The 16,345-nt window shown below is 45.1% G+C and overlaps 1 protein-coding gene across 1 annotated transcript; it reads right to left on the reverse strand.

Moving 5' to 3' along the window:
• Positions 1-4,110: 4,110 nt before the first annotated feature.
• On the reverse strand, positions 4,111-15,921 carry MARCO (macrophage receptor with collagenous structure). Its single transcript, XM_082056390.1, has 15 exons — positions 15,728-15,921; positions 14,568-14,669; positions 13,978-14,208; positions 13,519-13,554; positions 12,259-12,303; positions 11,785-11,892; positions 10,363-10,470; positions 10,199-10,243; positions 9,536-9,634; positions 9,387-9,440; positions 8,341-8,385; positions 8,081-8,188; positions 6,774-6,815; positions 6,258-6,434; positions 4,111-5,911 (listed from the first exon to the last, which is right to left on the reverse strand). The coding sequence occupies exons 1-15, from the start codon at positions 15,840-15,842 to the stop codon at positions 5,781-5,783; spliced, it is 1,446 nt and encodes a 481-aa protein (XP_081912516.1). The 5' UTR covers positions 15,843-15,921; the 3' UTR covers positions 4,111-5,780.
• Positions 15,922-16,345: the final 424 nt, after the last annotated feature.

A 16,345-nucleotide genomic window follows, 5' to 3' on the forward strand; every position in this document is an offset into this window, starting at 1 on the left:
TTTTTTTCTCCTGTTGGCATGTTATCAGAAGAGATCAGACTAATTGTGCATTTATCTGGAATTACAGTTATGAAGCTGCTCTAATAAGGCAGTAACTCATATCTGGAGTGATTTATGTCCTGAACCTGAAAGCCCTGTGCCTCCACTCCCCCCAGTGAGATTTCCTAAGGCAGCGAGATACAAAGTCATTGCAGAACGGTGCTCTGTTGTGCTGTTCATACCCTGATGTCATGGAACCAGCACCCTCACAACACCACTTGTTTGTTAGGGTTTACACAAAGCACCACAAAATGGACCTAGAATAAATGCAATTTGTATGCTACTTTCTTATTTACACAGCTTACTTATTTAACAACTCTGGAAAAGTCCTCTCCTGCCTTTCCCTGCTGTGGTACCTAGATGGCTTAGGAGGAGTTTTAGGTGGTAATTCTTCTTCTCTCTGGAACTTGTACTGCTAAAATTCATTTAGCTTCAACAAAGGAGAGCAATGAGCTTTTATAGTCTCTGTGAAGTAGTTTTAACCTAGGACTCAAAAGACAAAGACGGCTGTTGAATAGCAATGTTTATTTAGCACTTTAACTTTTAAATCTTACTCCATTCGGATGTGTCTTTCCTTTTGAACTGAAGGCACAAGTTCCTCTATTTGCCTGCAAAACTCTTTTTTTTCATCTCGCACTGAATCCCCAGAAAATCCTCAAATATTCTCACAAATCTCAAAGATATTAAGGCATTAGCCCCCCTTCCTCCCCATTTAGACCTTTGAAGGTTGGTGTGACTAGAATGATTTTGGAGTTACAGCTCAGAGTCTGAATAAAAAATTAAGGGAAGCATTTTGCAATACTGTAGCCAGTACAATAACTAATTACTTATAGATTTTAGGTCACATTTGAAAAAGACAAATACTGAAATAAGTGGATAATCATTTGGAGCTATCACTAAGAGTTTGTTTAAATACTTTGGGTTAAATTAATCTCTGCGTCACAGCAGAGCAGCTGCCTGCATCGATGCATGCTCCAGCTTCGTACTGGTGCCAGTGAGAGCCAAACTGGCCTCTTTGCTCAGATCAGAAACATTTGCAGCTTGGGCTTGTGCAGTGCAGTGAATGGTTGGTTGGGCCTTTGCTGGACCATGCTGGTGGGAAGAGAGTTAACCAAGGAAAACATGACTGGTTCTGACACCAAGTGAGACAGAAAAAAATATCTGAGGATTTTGAGGCTAGATCATGATGTTTAGCAGAAAAGCCTAAGAAATGCGTCAACAGATTTTTGGCGACATGATCTCACTCCACAAACAACAAAAGATTTCAGAATACAGGAGTGAAAATACAGTTAGTGGCCCATATATTACGTGATGAGTTTAATCTTTAGATATAGCCAGCATGCATATTAAAATTTTCACCTGTATCTAATATGAGCAGAGAAGTAATTCCTTTATTACAGTTGACATTTAATGTGATGGCTTTAATATACTTTAAAGAACAACAGCCCTCAGACAGAGCAACTTCTTGGCTGTGAGCCAAATGAAATTGCCTTTTTTACATTTTCAGCTGGAATCATCAATAATTTTGCTAGAGTGAGGTGTGTTATGGATGCATTCAGCATAACCTTCAGGCTTTGGAAGCCTGAAGACCTGACTTTTAGTTAGTTAACATTTTGTTCTTCAGCATCCCTTTGTGCCTGCGTGGTGCTTCAAATTGTGCATGACTTCTCTTGAGGACATGAAAATTGCATTCACCCTCTCAGCAGGCTCCACTGGCAACCTGCAGCCTTCTCCTCCATGCTGGTTTTCTGTGGGTTGACGGTAATGCCAGTATCAAGACATGGCAATGACTAGGTAAATACTCTGTATTTATTAACACATGTTCTCAAGAGCATCCTCCATGAACTAAAGTTCCAATGCTGGGAAATTTGCACCTCGCTGCAGAGCTGAGCATTGTGGATCTGACACCGAAGGTGTGATGGTGGGGATCAAATGTCTCAACAGCACAGAGCTGGGAAAGCAGCAGCCTGGGTGCCTGCCTGCACCATGGGTTGGGAGGGGTGGCATGTGTCTCCTCCCTTCCCAAGGGACACCACGTAGGAAACTTCAGCTGCTTCCCTGTGGATTTTGGTAAATCCTTCCAGCCACAGTACATATTCTACAGTCTCTGGTTGTTCCACATTCCTTCACAGTTAATAGAAAACCCAGTTTTCTCCCCAAAAGGCAAAAAGTCCCAGCTTGGTGTTGGATAGCCTCTATAAAACGCTCATCTTCTTGGAAAAGCAAGGAGAACAGTGACAGAGACATTGGAAATGATGTTTTAGGGCTCCAGAGTAGATTTGTGTCCTCAAGAGTCTTGCTAACTTACCTCAGAAATACATCCAAGTCAGTGAGAAAGACTACCTGAACCCTCCAATTCTCCCCACCCCAAATGTCTTCAGATCATGAGGAGTGGTCAGGGACAGGGATGGGAGCATCTGGAAATAACAGCATTCCTAAGGGAAAGAATTCCTTTTTAATTAATTGTATCCCTTTTATCCATGACAGTGTAATTGCATTTTGCTTAGCTAAATCTTTTTAATTGGTGCTGGGAGTGAATGATCAGCAAAGCTGTACCATTCCTTATTAGCTATTATAGATAGCTATTGTAGGGCAGTGTAGGATAGTTAGGAGACTTAGAAGCTGGGGCTGTAGAGCTCCGAAGTGGTATTTGAGGAGGGAGGTGGTGTGGATGTGCAAGCCACAAAGCCTCTACATCTCAGGGCTACCATTTTTGTAGATGCAAGAGGCTTTTTCACTGGTTATCTCTGTGGTGACTTGTGGCACTCTTCCTGACCCCATGGACCTTCCCTTGCACTGGAGAAATGGATGCATGGGGCACAAGTGCCCTCCAAACCTGCTGCCTGGAGTCCCAGTGATGGGTTATAGGCTGCAAGGGTCACTGCTGTGTCTTGTGTCCTGTCCTCACAGCAGCGAGGCTGGTGTGAGCTGTGAAGCTGTCCCCGCTCTGTCCCTCTCAGAGGACACCTCTGACATGCTGGTGAAATCTGGGGGTTTGCCTTAGAAAGAGTGTTTCTAGCTATTAAGAGTGGAGAGAAAAAGTTGTAAACCTGTCCTGCCTACCTGGCAATCTCCCCTAAACCACCAGGCACAAGGAGCTGAATCACAAAGGTATTTTCCACTCTTATTTTTCAAAATCACTTTCTGGGAGGACTGGTTGACGGCAGCTGGTGTTACTGAAGGCTGGGAAACCACCACAGCCTGCCTCACCCCCTTAGACTGAGCACCCTGCTCTCGGCTCTCCCTGCCTGTGCCCATTGAACAGAATAAACCGCGCTTTTGTCCTTCCCCGTGACACAGGTGGGCATCACGGGGACCCTCCGGCCACTCCCGGGATGTACAGGAGGGACGGCTCCCCGTGGGAGAAGGCAGCAGGACAGAGGTGTGCGCTGCTTCAGCCACAGCCTTCCCGATGCGATGCGATCCCACCCGATCCGATGCGATCCCACCCGATTCGATCCGGGGGCGCGGCGGCCGCGGAGCAGGTGGCGGCCCTTGAGCTCCCCTTAGTGTCGGGAAGGAGTATTTTTAATAATACACGTCCCCCGTGTGGGGAGGCCCCGGTAGTTCAGCGCTGTTGGGTCGCTGGGGAGGTACCCGGGGCTCGTCCCGCAGGTCCTGCCGCGCCGATGATAACCCCGTTAGCGCTCTGTCCAGCCGTTGCCTTTGCTGGGAAGCGTTTATTTACACAAGAATTGACATGGAGATAATTCAGGCCTGGCTGTCCCCATGCTAGTTTTATCCAATGGTTTTGAAAGAAGTATGCTGTGGGGTTTTTGTTGTTGTTGTTGGTTGGTTGGTTTTTGTTTGTTTGTGTTTTTATTTTTCTTTTTTTTTTTTTGGTTTGGTTTTGTTTGTTTATATGTTTGTTTTATTAGATAAGGACTTTTATCACCTCTACCAAAACACAGCATACATTATGGCTTTCCCTTCAGTGGCAGTTTTACATGATGAAAATATCAAACATCTCAGCATTTCACCTGAAAAAATGGGGAGAAACATTCCTTACTAGCAAGGAAAGTGAGAAAATGGGAGTTGTAAGCACCACATGCTGATGTATCAAAACAAGAATACAGCTTGTAAATCTTTTATTTCCTAACAGTGGCAATGCTTTGTTTACATACTGTTATCACACACGTGCACACACAAAAAGATGAAGGAAAGCCGCGCAGGCTCAGCATAGTCCATGGGAGCCCTACAGAAAGCTGTATAAGCCCAGCTGCTCAGGATGCTGTTTGTGCTGGTGGGGTTCCTTAGCAGAATCGAAAACTTTTGTCTCTTCTCATGCAGATGAGCCGCTGTCTGTTTCCACCAGCTCTGAAATGTTTGCCATTCATCAGGTTTTACCCGTGGTTTGTGGCAGATGCTCCTTGCCTCCTCTAAACCAGAACCAGGAATGGTAAGTGACTCTTTTCATTTTCCTGCTGTCAAAGGCATCAGAGTTGATACTAAAAAACTCTTGGGATTTTTCAGACTTCTTTCCTGAGGCCTGAGACCCTACACTAAACATTTCCTCTGGTTCAAGACAGTGATGATCTTCGTTGCAGACTGCACTGTCACATCCTGTGCTGCACCAGGTCTTCTCACTCCCATCGGCCCTGGATGCCCTATCACCTGCTGCTCTTACCAGCACTGCTCTGTTTTTCCACTTATATCTGGATTTATGAGCACTAAAAACAAATTTCAAAGCTGTGTAGACAAAAGTAATTATTACTAACGTTAAGGCAGGGATGTGGGGGTTGCTTATGCATATTTCTGACATTTTAAATAAAATGTCCACAAGCAGGTTGTTGCGATGTGCCCAGCTACATGTACACAGGCTGCTTGTCAGCTGCTGAATGCCCAGTGCTGGTGGAAAAGGGGAAGACTTAGGCCTTAAGAAAGTGAAGCTTTTCAGTTATTATCTCAGACACATATAAAACTGTCAATTAAGGTAGAAGCCTTTGGTTTAGGGTCCGTATTTTCACTGTGGAAGTTTAATTGCATAATACTTCCGCATTGTTGCTTTTATTAATTATCCTTTTGCTTTACTAGAACATCTCTTTTCTAAAAGTATGAAAATGCTTAGCTTTATACACCAGATAAGGTAAGTGGTATTGCTCCCAGGGACAGGTTAGGAAACACTGACAGAGAAGGCAGGGGACTTGGCCAAGGTCAAAAACAAGGTCTGTGCTAAACCAGGATAGTGCAGCACCTAGATCCAGGCATTTCAACCTGTCATCAGCATCATTTCTGGAGAACATTTATATTTCAATGTCAGAGAGATCATCTGATGATTTCTGAGCATCTCCTATCTTGGGTGTATGCACTTCTCTGGGGCTTTTAGTTTCAGATTCATAACTGTAACAAACATTCTCAGCTGCAGTAACTGCTCTTTTCTGCATGTTTATTCAGCTCTCTCTTACTGCACTAAACTAAAGGGGACCATCTCTCCTCCCCTGTGGACCTAGAGGTCATAAATAGCTTCTGCAGATGAGCCGATGTCAGGTAGCTGGAAAAGCTGTGAACTGGCTCATGTGCCTGAGCTCCAGTTGTTTTGTGACAATTGGAATGTTTCAGGTTACCTGTGGGTCTTGCAACCATTATCAATTTACAGAAAATTCAAATTTCTTAGTCAATATTTTTCTGACCTGGTAAAGAGACTATAAGCACAGCCTTACAAAATTAGGTTTGCATTATGAATAAGAGCCCCATAGCGAGCAGAGGCAAGCAGCAGCTTCCAGGACAGCCTCTGGGTCCCATCAACTGCACTCCAGCCCAGCATCCTCGTTGTGGTTGCAGTTGTGCACACCCCAGCTGGACTTCGAACAGTCGAAAATTGAACTTTCACTCCCGCTGCAATTCACATCATCAAGCCAGATTGGTCCAGTGCCTTTGGAATATGAATTAAACACACAAACAAACAAAAAACAGTTGGACAAAAGAAAGAGGAATAAGCATTTTTTTTTCTAAAGACACCCTTGTGCATAGCAGGTGTGTGTTGGGTTGCATGGTTGGCTTGTTGGAAGTCAACTTTTTGGGCACAGTTCAAGCAGCATTTGACATGCAGCTCCCTCATCCCAAGCAGAAGGAGCTGCCCCTTTGAGGAGACCCTCTTTGTTCTCCTGCTGCTGGTGTAGAGGACCTTGCTCTGGTGCTTTCTGGGTGTGTTTAACCTCCCATACCAGGCAGGGAACACCCCCCCAGACTGGGGAGGTGGAAGATTGTTGTGGACTCACCTGCTGTGGCTGTAAATGCAGAGGTGGCACGGCTGAATCCCAGCATTCGGCAGACCACAGTGGCATCTTGGGTGCTCCAGCCATCATCACATATTGTTCCCCAGGACCCTTGGTAAAAGATTTCCACGCGGCCCCTCCTGCTGCTGCCCACGATTCGTACCAAATTATAGAAGCTGCCTGACAGTTCAAAAGAGAAGAAAATAACTATACTTTTCATATGGGCATGAGAAAAAAGTACATTGATAGACAGAAGCAGTGACTGCCCAAACTGGACAAATGTTCCCATCTCCATGGCTGTAGCTGGGGTGGGACCAGAAGTTACTGGTAGCTCAAATCTGACAAATTCAGGGTCCTCTCCTGGGTCTGGAAACACCAGAGTGTAGCTCAGTGTATGGACCCCTCAGTTCTGGTAGCTGTGCTGTGGGTTAGCCAGTGTGCATGGGGGACATTGGTCCTGATCTGAGATAGCTTGGGATCAGAAAGCAAGTGAGAGAAGAAGAAATAAAAGTCCAGTACCTTCTCCCTTTTCACCTTTGCTCCCTTTCGTTCCTGGGGAACCTGTTCCAAATTAAAAAACAAACAAATATTTGGCAGCTGTTAGGGGGAAAATCCAGTTATTAATTTCTTCAAAATAATTGGGTAAGTCAGAGATATGAGGACTCCGTCCCCTTGCGGACCCCCTGAAGTGACTAAGGGTATGTAAAAGAAATGTGGTAAAACAAGTATGATAACATACAGCCAAACCTTCCTAACATGTGACCCAAGAAAAGGGCCACTTGCAAAATCCCGTCCACTCACTTGTGGGAAATGTATCTTATTCCCATGACTACCTGTAAAACGACATCTCTGGTAGCCTTTGCCTCTCCAGAAACAGGCACGGTATCTCCCAAAGAACTGGTAGGCAGACCTACATCATGGGGTTTGCTTTCTATGTGCTGCCATGGGACAGCAGAAAAACGTTTCCAACCGTCCTCTGTATTTCTGTGCAGAATCCTGGTCTTGAGAGCAGAAGTGGTTGAAAAAAACACAGTGAGCTCTTCCCCCAGAAGCTACCTCCACAGAGCATATATTGCCATGTCCTTCTGCAGACCAGGAGCTGAGACCCACCTGCAGTCCCCAACCTGGGCTCACCCTCGTTATGCCTTTCATCTCCTCCGGAGGCAAAGCTCCAGAAGAGGAGTGCATGGAGGAGACCCAGATAGGCTCCAGCTTGTTTTATTTCTGAGGGCTCTTGTACTGTTCAGTGTGAACAAGTAAAACAAAAAGCATCTGGAGCACTGTTTGCTTCCTGTGGTGTGCTGTAATTATTGTTTTGGATGATTTTTTTACTACGCATCTTAGGGGTTTTGGAAGCATTCAGTGATTGAAAGGGAGGGAGTTAAGGCTGGGGAGTAGCTGTAATGTTGGCCCTTTTGAACTATTTTTGTGTCCTACAACTGGCGAGACATAGTTAAGTAGCCCTGATGTTTCCAATTCTGCATTCCTGTCTGCCACGTTTACGTGGGATTTACCCCAGCAGTGTGGTTTGCTGCAGGATGTCTCTGTACAAAGCAAAGAGGAAACCAGGTTGTTCCAGTTTTCTGTGAGATCAGAGATGTGAGACAATCTAATGCATCTGTTTACTTGCATGTCTTTCAGCACACCTCCCAAGGTGCGAATGTGACACTCTGCACATTGATCTTCTGGGAAGACTGATCTGCCTGTTGAGTTCCTCCAAACGAGCTCTGTAAACACGACCCAGAGCAGCTTGTGCCAGACTGTGACGTAGAGTCCCAAACCCAAACACGCCATCAGCTCATAGACCTCGGGGCAAACAGCCTTACCAGAGTATCCACGGTCTCCCTTGTCTCCTTTGACTCCTGGATTTCCTTTTGGACCCGGACTGCCATAATCACCCTTGCTTCCTTTTTGACCAGTTAGGCCTGGAGTGCCTGGGTGGAAAGCAAGAAACTCATTGCCTTTGTCCCTTCCCAAGAAAAGAACATGATGAGCATTCACATTGATGCAGAGAAGTGAAACATAGTGAAACATTTAAAGTGCTTTGCATCATCAGAATAAGTAAGGCAGTCAAACAAAGGTTTACCTGCCAAGCCTTGGTCTCCCTTTGCTCCCTTTTGCCCCGGAGGACCTATGATCATCAAAATGAATGAACAAAATTTATGACAGATATTTATACATTTATAAAAGCTTATGCAAAGTAGTATTTTTGATAGATTTCTACTTGTCTAGTTTAGCTATCTACACTATAGGCATTTATTTCTGAAGTGAGTATCTCATTTCCCCTTCTACTTAGTGCAGAGCTCATCAATAGAGAAAATACAGGCAGTGGAGAGCTGTGTTCTCCTGAAGTAAATCAACTTTTGGTCATTTATTTGATATCAACTCCACTAATGAGATAGAGACCCTCCCTCCAGGTGGGTCTTCACTACCATATAGAGAACCTAGACATGTAAATTTAGGTGCATCAGACATGCAAGCACATAATGTTGGGCCAGGTTACTCCCATCCGTATCATCCAGGTATCAACAAATGCAGAAGGGTGCAGCACTTGGACCTTTGTTACCTCCTGATGGAGTTGAGATGTTGATTCAAGAGAAATGCACCAGAATAGGCTTGTACTGCAGAATGTCACCCTACGAGTTGGGTGCCTGGGAAAGAAAGGTGGTCTTCTTCAGATGGAAGGTCAGAGGAAGGGCCTAGGTTATGTGCTCTAAGTTGGCCTGTGGAAATACCTCTTCCTGCAATGCCACAGCGGAGACCAGGACAGATACTTGCTAGTGAATACCCTTCCCCATCAGATTTACAGCCAGTAAAATTTGCCTTTAGCTCTAGGGTAGGGAGGTTGTTGCTTGATTCATCCTAGTCTGCTGCTTTGTTTATGCGTTTACTATTTATACAAAAATGCAGGCAACATCAACTCCTCATGTACATTACAAATGGCTGAAACAACCCCTCCAGTGCGTAGCTGACCCCTTGCCAGTCTGTCAGAGGCCCAGGCCAACCATGGCATCCTGGGATGCATTGGGACTCCAAGAACAGGACCCAACAAATCTCTTGCTGTTGCAGATCCCTTTCCAGTGTCTGCATGATGCGCATTGTTGACCCCAAACCTGTTTGATTCTCCTTTACCTGTTACTCCACTGTCTCCCTTTTCACCTTTGAGTCCTGCAATGCCTGGTGTTCCTAAAATTAAAAACAAATCAGTAAGGACAAAACTGTCACACAAAGTGAGGCCAGAGTAGGAAACCAGTGAGTTACGGGTTTGAGTAGCATTGTACCTGGACTCCCACTGGTACCGTGGTCCCCCTTCTCCCCTTTCTGACCAGGTCTGCCTTCTTGGCCAGGAATTCCTGGAAGTCCAGGTAATCCAGTTGCACCTTAAGGTTGAGCAAAAGCACCATATGTGATATGCAACACAATATATGAAGGAGAAAAAAGAAAGACAGCTCAGTCACCAGCCCCTGGACTGTGCAGATTGAGTTGACCCCATGAAGGCAAAACAAATGCTGGCTCTCTCCGAATTTACAATCCTTCCCTGGCAGCGCTAATCTTGGCGGTTCAGTGAGTGATGGTCTGAATAAAGAACTGTATGGTCCCAGGTCCTTGCAGACTGTCAGCCTTGAGATGCACAAATGCTTTCCCAAAAAAGCAGACAAATTCTGCCCTTGTGTGTGCACACATGTCAGGAAGGAGGACATCATCCTCCATGGTACAGAGCCCTTCTTTCTCATTCTCCTGCACAGTGGGTAGGGTCCAGATGAGACAGCTGAGGCTGTAGGATTGGTTTGCACAACATTGGTATGTTTTCTCCACCTAATCATCATATTCTCTTACCCATGCTGGGATCTAGCCCTAGCTGCAGTTTTCCTTGTCATGAAGCACCATCTAAAGGAGCTGAGTCTCACATCTCTAGAAGAAACCACACCTTCTGTACTCCTTACCTGCCTCTCCTTTCTGACCAGGACGTCCGGGCTCCCCCGTGCTACCTGTAACAACATCCCAGCATCAGTGCTAACAAGTCTCAGCCAAACGCTTCAGTTAGGGCAGCCCTCCAGCATGGCACATTTGTGCTGATGGTGGGTTGCTCTGCATCCTCTGCACTTACCATTGAAACCCGGCAGTCCTGGGACTCCCTGCTGCCCCTGAGGACCCATGGGTCCATGGGCCCCGGGGTCTCCCTTCTTGCCCATTTCACCTTTTGGCCCTTGGAGACCTATCAAACAGCACAGCACATGTGTAAAAATTCAGAACAACAGATTCATTGTTTCCACAGCCAGTGGAGCACCTCCATCTAGCCGCACCAGTAGCAGAGGTTGGCCTCACACCTGCATTCACCACTCAGTGGCATTCCCACAAAGCTGTAGAAGAACAGGGCTGGATGGCACCTCAAGAGTCTGTCTGAGCGAATTCTGTCTCTGCCAGACTGTCTGGCCAGGTATTTATCAGACCTACTCTTAAAGACCTGCAGTGGTGCCATCACACCTTGCTAGTCTGTTCCTCAAATTATTCCTACCACTAGAACGTTTTCTTCTCTAGTTAAATATCTCTTAGTGCAGCCTGAACCCTTCTCTTCTCGTAGCCACAGTGGAGGACAGCAATTCCACTCCTGTACTTCCAAGGAATTGCCACATCTCCCCTTAGCCTTCTCTTCTCTGAACAGGTGATTGGCATGCTTTAAAAGAGATGAATTACTCCAAAGCCAAATTGCTCCAAAGACTGACATCTCCTTCACCTTTCTGCTCCAAAATTATTCCAAAGCCTTCACCTTTTGGTATTCCTCGTACTTTCACTTTTATCTTCTGGAGCAACTTGTGCTAACGAGCACACAGCAGCTTGTGGGATCTGATGGAAGAGCTGAGGAAGCTCTAATCAACCTATCCAACCATCCTTCTTGGTCTGCATCACACACATCTTCTGGTTTTCCTTCGCTGTCCTGCTCGCATCCTTTTCTCTCTGGGTGCAGCCCTCGAGAGACCACTGAATAACAGCTATTCTGAAGGTACACACTAATACATGTTACGTAAGAGAGGCACAGTGCATAATTCTTCTACTTAAAGCATACAGAAGTCAGGCTTATATAGGATATAAAGTCCTCAGAAATAAGTTTTACTAAAGTGAGCATTAACATCCATGTGCTTGTGCATATAAATTATATTGTATTATTTAATACCATGAAAATCCTACTGCAAACATCACTGCTTTAACCTAGGATAGGCTGATAATTGAATACCTGTGGCTTTTTTTAGACAAAGGTCATTTTATAAAGATACTTCCATGGTGCAGACTCAACATTTTGCATGTCTCCTTTCCCCCAGCCTTCCATTGGGAGCTTTGCTGGAGCATGACACGAAACAAAATCCATTCAGATCAGCCCAAGTGTCCTGTTCTTTCAGCTCCCTCATTGACCAGAAAGCTGAATTTTTATGAAATATCTGGCCTATGAAGACTTCTTCTGGTATTTTAAGTAGAATTAATTCAAACAGTAAAACAGGAGAGGATCTTTAAAAAAGTTGAGATAGTATCTTACCCGTAAGCCCCTTCTCTCCTTTTTCTCCTCTCACACCCGGTTCACCATGTGGGCCGGTAGGACCAGGATCTCCTTTACTCCCTTTTGCACCCTTCAGTCCCTGTAAGCCTGCAAGGACAACGTCACTTTTCTAATGCATCATCAGGTGTTGTGTCTGGTGAATGCTAGCAGCAGGACCAGGTGGCTCAGCTGTGGGCATGAGCCAAACTCTGCTCTCTGTGCACTTGAGAGTGGTGCTGGGGACAGTGGGACATAGACCACCGTGACCAGTGCACATTTACTTTTACAACAGAAATTTTTCCAGCTAAGTTTGGCTCTTGTTCATGTTAGTTTTACATAGGCTTATTTCCTTCAACTCCAGTGACATTCCAACTGACTTACACCTTGACTGAGGACAAGATTGTCCATAAAATCATCCATAAAGCCACTTTATGTTCATCCACAGAAATAATTCAGGTGTCAGAAAAGCCTTACCTTGGATTCCTTGGTCTCCCTTTGTCCCCGGTGGCCCACGTAGCCCTGAGATATAAAATACATATATCAGCTGATATACACCATCTATTCACAGTAATGGCTAAGAAGAAGAGATGAATTTTTTAATCATCCTTTGTGCATGTGCCTTCTGTCACCACTGAGGCCAATTTTCAGCTGGCAGGGACCAGCAAAACCGCTTGAGCAAAGTCTGTGGAGCTCAGCTGAGTGCATGGCTGGGCAGGGGCCAGCTGTCCTCCAGCCAAACTCAGCTCGTGGGAACCTTTGGGGAGATCTTTTCTGAAAATGCACTGAGCTATTGGGCTCTGATGTATAATAACAGTGCTTGGCGGGAGGTGCTCTTTCAATGTTGTAAGTGCAGCCAGGAAGATATGAAAACATGATTTTAAAAAAAATGTATTAATTTTTTTTTTCTTCAGAAAAGTTAATCAGTGTAGCCAAGAACTAGAGATGGATGAGATACAGACCTGACCTAACAAGGACTGCATCTTAGATCATCATCATAGGATCATAGAAACCCTGTTTTCTCTGGATATTGCCTAGTCCAACCTCAGCTCAAAGTGGAGCAAACATCCTCACATTCTGGAGACATTTACCTCCTGCAACAGGAGTGCTTCCACCCAAAGCTCCAAGTACCCAGGGCAGCAGCTTGTGCATGGCTGTGAAGGAGACTGCTTGCACCCAGTTCATTCCCAAGTCTGTCCAGTTGTTTCCTCAGGAAGAGGGTGGACAAGGTCCCAAGTCCGTCGCTGTTGCATGCACCATTCAGCTGGAACCCTATAGATCAGGGACTAAGGAATTGTCCTTGAGTTGTCCTGGAGTGAGCTGGGCAGCAGGACTTGCTATATCTGGGGCAGAAAGCCCAGCTATCCACTGGTTGTGGGATGCACATAAAACCCTTCAAACGGGGGTTTGGGGTGGTTATTACAGATAATGACCAGGTACAGTTCCTCCATCACCCCTGAGCTTTTCTGGTGGGGCAGCAGTGAGGAGGCAGAGCCAAAATGTTCCTCCATGGTGGTCACTGACCTCTGCTGGAGCACTCAGGCAAGTCGAGAGCCCCAGGGGATCAATCAAAAGGTGCAGAAGGTCTCCTTATGGTCATGGCACTGAGTGTTTGCCTATTGGGCAGTACCTGGGTCTAGAGCCTGAAATCCCAAATCCTCACTTCAGGTCTCTTAGAGGAGAAAAAGAGAAAGAGGAAAAGAAGAAAAGTTGCTCATGGCTCATTTACCAACATACCTGGTGGACCAGGATCTCCTTTGCGTCCAGGAGGCCCTGAAATAAATATTTAATGGATATTTTTCAGTAGTTAGCACTCACTGAGGAACATACCAGTATGAGGTTGATAGGCTTGAGGTCTGGGCTGAAGATAAAACCCTTTTGAAGGGCATTCAGAGCCCAAGTCTACAAGTTACGGAAGGGAAGAGCAGCCCAGGGCCATGTGTGCAGCTGCAGCAGGATCCAGGGGCGATGCAGAGGGCTGTGATCCATCTTCTCCAGGTGTGCCCAGCTCTCCAGCCAGGGTATCCAAAGCCAGAATCCAACCCAGGGCACTGGGGCATCACTAACTGAGAGGAAGACCAAATCTTGCCCTAGTTATTTGTTCATCTGAACTAAGTTTTTGAGCCAGCTTTGCCAGTGGTACAGAGGAACCAGCTCTCCCCATTGCACAGCCAGCATGGAGAAATGGAGCCATACCTGCAACTAGGGTGATGTTTCTCATCATCATCATCAGGTTTGCATTGCTGCTTTTAATTATGGTGACTTCCTTTTCTAAGCTTCTCCTCCAGTTTTCTTCATGTCCCATGGGCTCCTCTATAAAGTTTCTCTCTGAAAGCAGTTTGCTGGCAAAGGAGCTTTCCAGAATATCTTCTGTATAGGAGGTATTTTGTTCCTGAAGTTTCAATATCTCTCTCTGCATCTTAAACACTGAGGAAAAACAAAAGGCCCATGCAGTGAATATTCCCTGCCTGATCCAGCTGGGAAATGCCTATTTGGCAGAGCATCATCTCAGCACCCGTGGAGGACACCCAGGGTTAAACACCATCACCGTTTGACCCGGGGAGGTGTTTTGCATCTGCTGGCCCTTGCTGCAGCCAGAATTGCTTTTGCAAATGCAAAGCATATATACGGGGTGGGAGAATGTTTTCCTGCAGTGGCTGCTTTGACTTCTGGTGTGCAGAGGAACGTCTGTACTCCCTCAGAGGTTTCCTATCTGTGTGCTCATCCTTGCTCACCCACACCCCCAAGAGCTTTGCTGTCAAGCCCGCAGTAAGTCTCTGCATTACCTTTGTAGGCCAGCAGCGCCTGGACAGCTGTCAACAGCAGCAGGTAGGTGCCGAGAGCCGCCTGAGCACAGCACGTGGATGGTTTCCTTTGTTTCCGAGGCTCTAAAAACCAACAGAAGTAGGATAGACACCCTCTCACATCTCTTCCACTACAAATTCTGGTCTCTTCCAGCCATTTCAGGCTTGACCACAACAAATAAGCAACGCTTTGCCATGATGGGGTGCAGCAAGGTGCCTCGGTGAGACTGCCAGGTCCCACAGGCAAGACAGGCTGCCTTCCTCTCCCCTGGGCTTTGCACTGCTATTCACTTGGTCATCTTGGCTAATTTAACCAGCTCACTTCCATCAAGACTTAATCCACACTATAACATAATGAATGTGGTAGTTTTCCCTTTCTGCATCAAAAAACTCCCTATTTCCATCACTTTTAGTTGTCCCAGGCTGCCACTAAAAGAGGGTTGGTCAAAGCATGTCCTCTCCATCCAACATGCCACATACATGCGATTCCAATAGTGGTGCATGTATACATCGAAACAAATGAAAAATCAATAATAAACTGAACTGCAGAACAAATGAAAACAAGTTGTAACATTTCAAAAGAGTTGTCACCAGTAAATGTTAAAGAAATAAATTGCTTCATCCAATTTTGGCCTTTAGGGAAAAAAAAAGTATTTCAGAAGCATTAATAGCTACTTCAGACATTCAGTAAGTTACCCTTAATAGAGTTTTTTCAAAGTACTGTAATAACGAGTTTAAAGTCTTAGCTTTAAAAGTGCAACATTTAATTAGTTTTACAATAGAATGATTTAGTCAGCAACCAAGTATTTATATTCAGCTAAAAATACATAAACTTACATTTTTTATTGAGTCTGGCAATTTCAGTATCTTAACTATTAAGACATGAAAGTTTTACACAGTGAAATTAGGCATTTTCAAAAACAGGAAAAGAATGAATTTTTCTCTGATGCTCAGCATCAGTTTTGGGCTGGAAAGGACACTTTCACATCCTTCTCTTTTTAAATGGTCAGTTAATTTAGTAGCAAGATCACTGCAGAAGCATTTAATATGCAGTATAAATACAAGATTTCGTTTTTATGTGCTGCTTTCTTCATAGACTAGATAAAATCCATATCAATCCACTTAATAAAAAGAAACCTTACCACTTATCTGGAAGGTTGTGGTAGCAGCTGAGGCAAACCCAATCTTGTCTGAAATGCTGAAACTGTTCATATCACTTGAATTTCCGTCTTCCCCGTGCCCGTCTTCAATTTTCATGACAAATTTATTGTGGCTAAACTAAAGCCTTGTCAGATTACAAACAATAAGGAACTGAAGGGACTTCCTATCTGCCTCTTGATTTTATATGCTTTCTGATATGCTTTTCCTATCTGCTCAGTTTTTATAGACTTGTGAGAACTCTGATGTGGTAATTTGAACAGTTCCTCAAAAAATCCCTCAGCTAAGACCTTCAGCTTCTCTTGTGTACTTACTTGGAGACACCATGTCCACGGAGCCTCAGGCAGGATCCTGCAAGAGGTTAAACTCTGAGTTATTTGACATCTCTGAACTTTAGCAGGGTTGGACGTGAGGTGGCCATTTTGCTCCTAACACAAACAAACCTCCTCATGTAACCAAGAAGATCCCAGGCTCAACATTATCTTGGGGATCCATCCCTTAGCAACGGAGGTGAAGCACTGTGTGACAGTCAAAAACACATTAACTTGCACTAAGAGGACAATTTAATGATGGTGCATGACTGAAGTGCAAGGAGGGAAAGA

This window comes from Streptopelia decaocto, assembly GCF_964273445.1.
Source record: "Streptopelia decaocto genome assembly, chromosome: 6".
Classification (NCBI taxonomy): domain Eukaryota; kingdom Metazoa; phylum Chordata; class Aves; order Columbiformes; family Columbidae; genus Streptopelia; species Streptopelia decaocto.

Bases quoted from the DNA above. Each gene is read 5' to 3' on its own strand.
- MARCO (XM_082056390.1), bottom strand. From the start codon at position 15,842: ATGAAAATTGAAGACGGGCACGGGGAAGACGGAAATTCAAGTGATATG. The intron at 9,635-10,198 runs GTAAGGAGTACA...CTCAACCTTAAG, and splicing joins TGGTCAGAAAGGAGAGGCAG to GTGCAACTGGATTACCTGGA. The intron at 8,189-8,340 runs GTAAACCTTTGT...CTTTCCACCCAG, and splicing joins GGGAGACCAAGGCTTGGCAG to GCACTCCAGGCCTAACTGGT.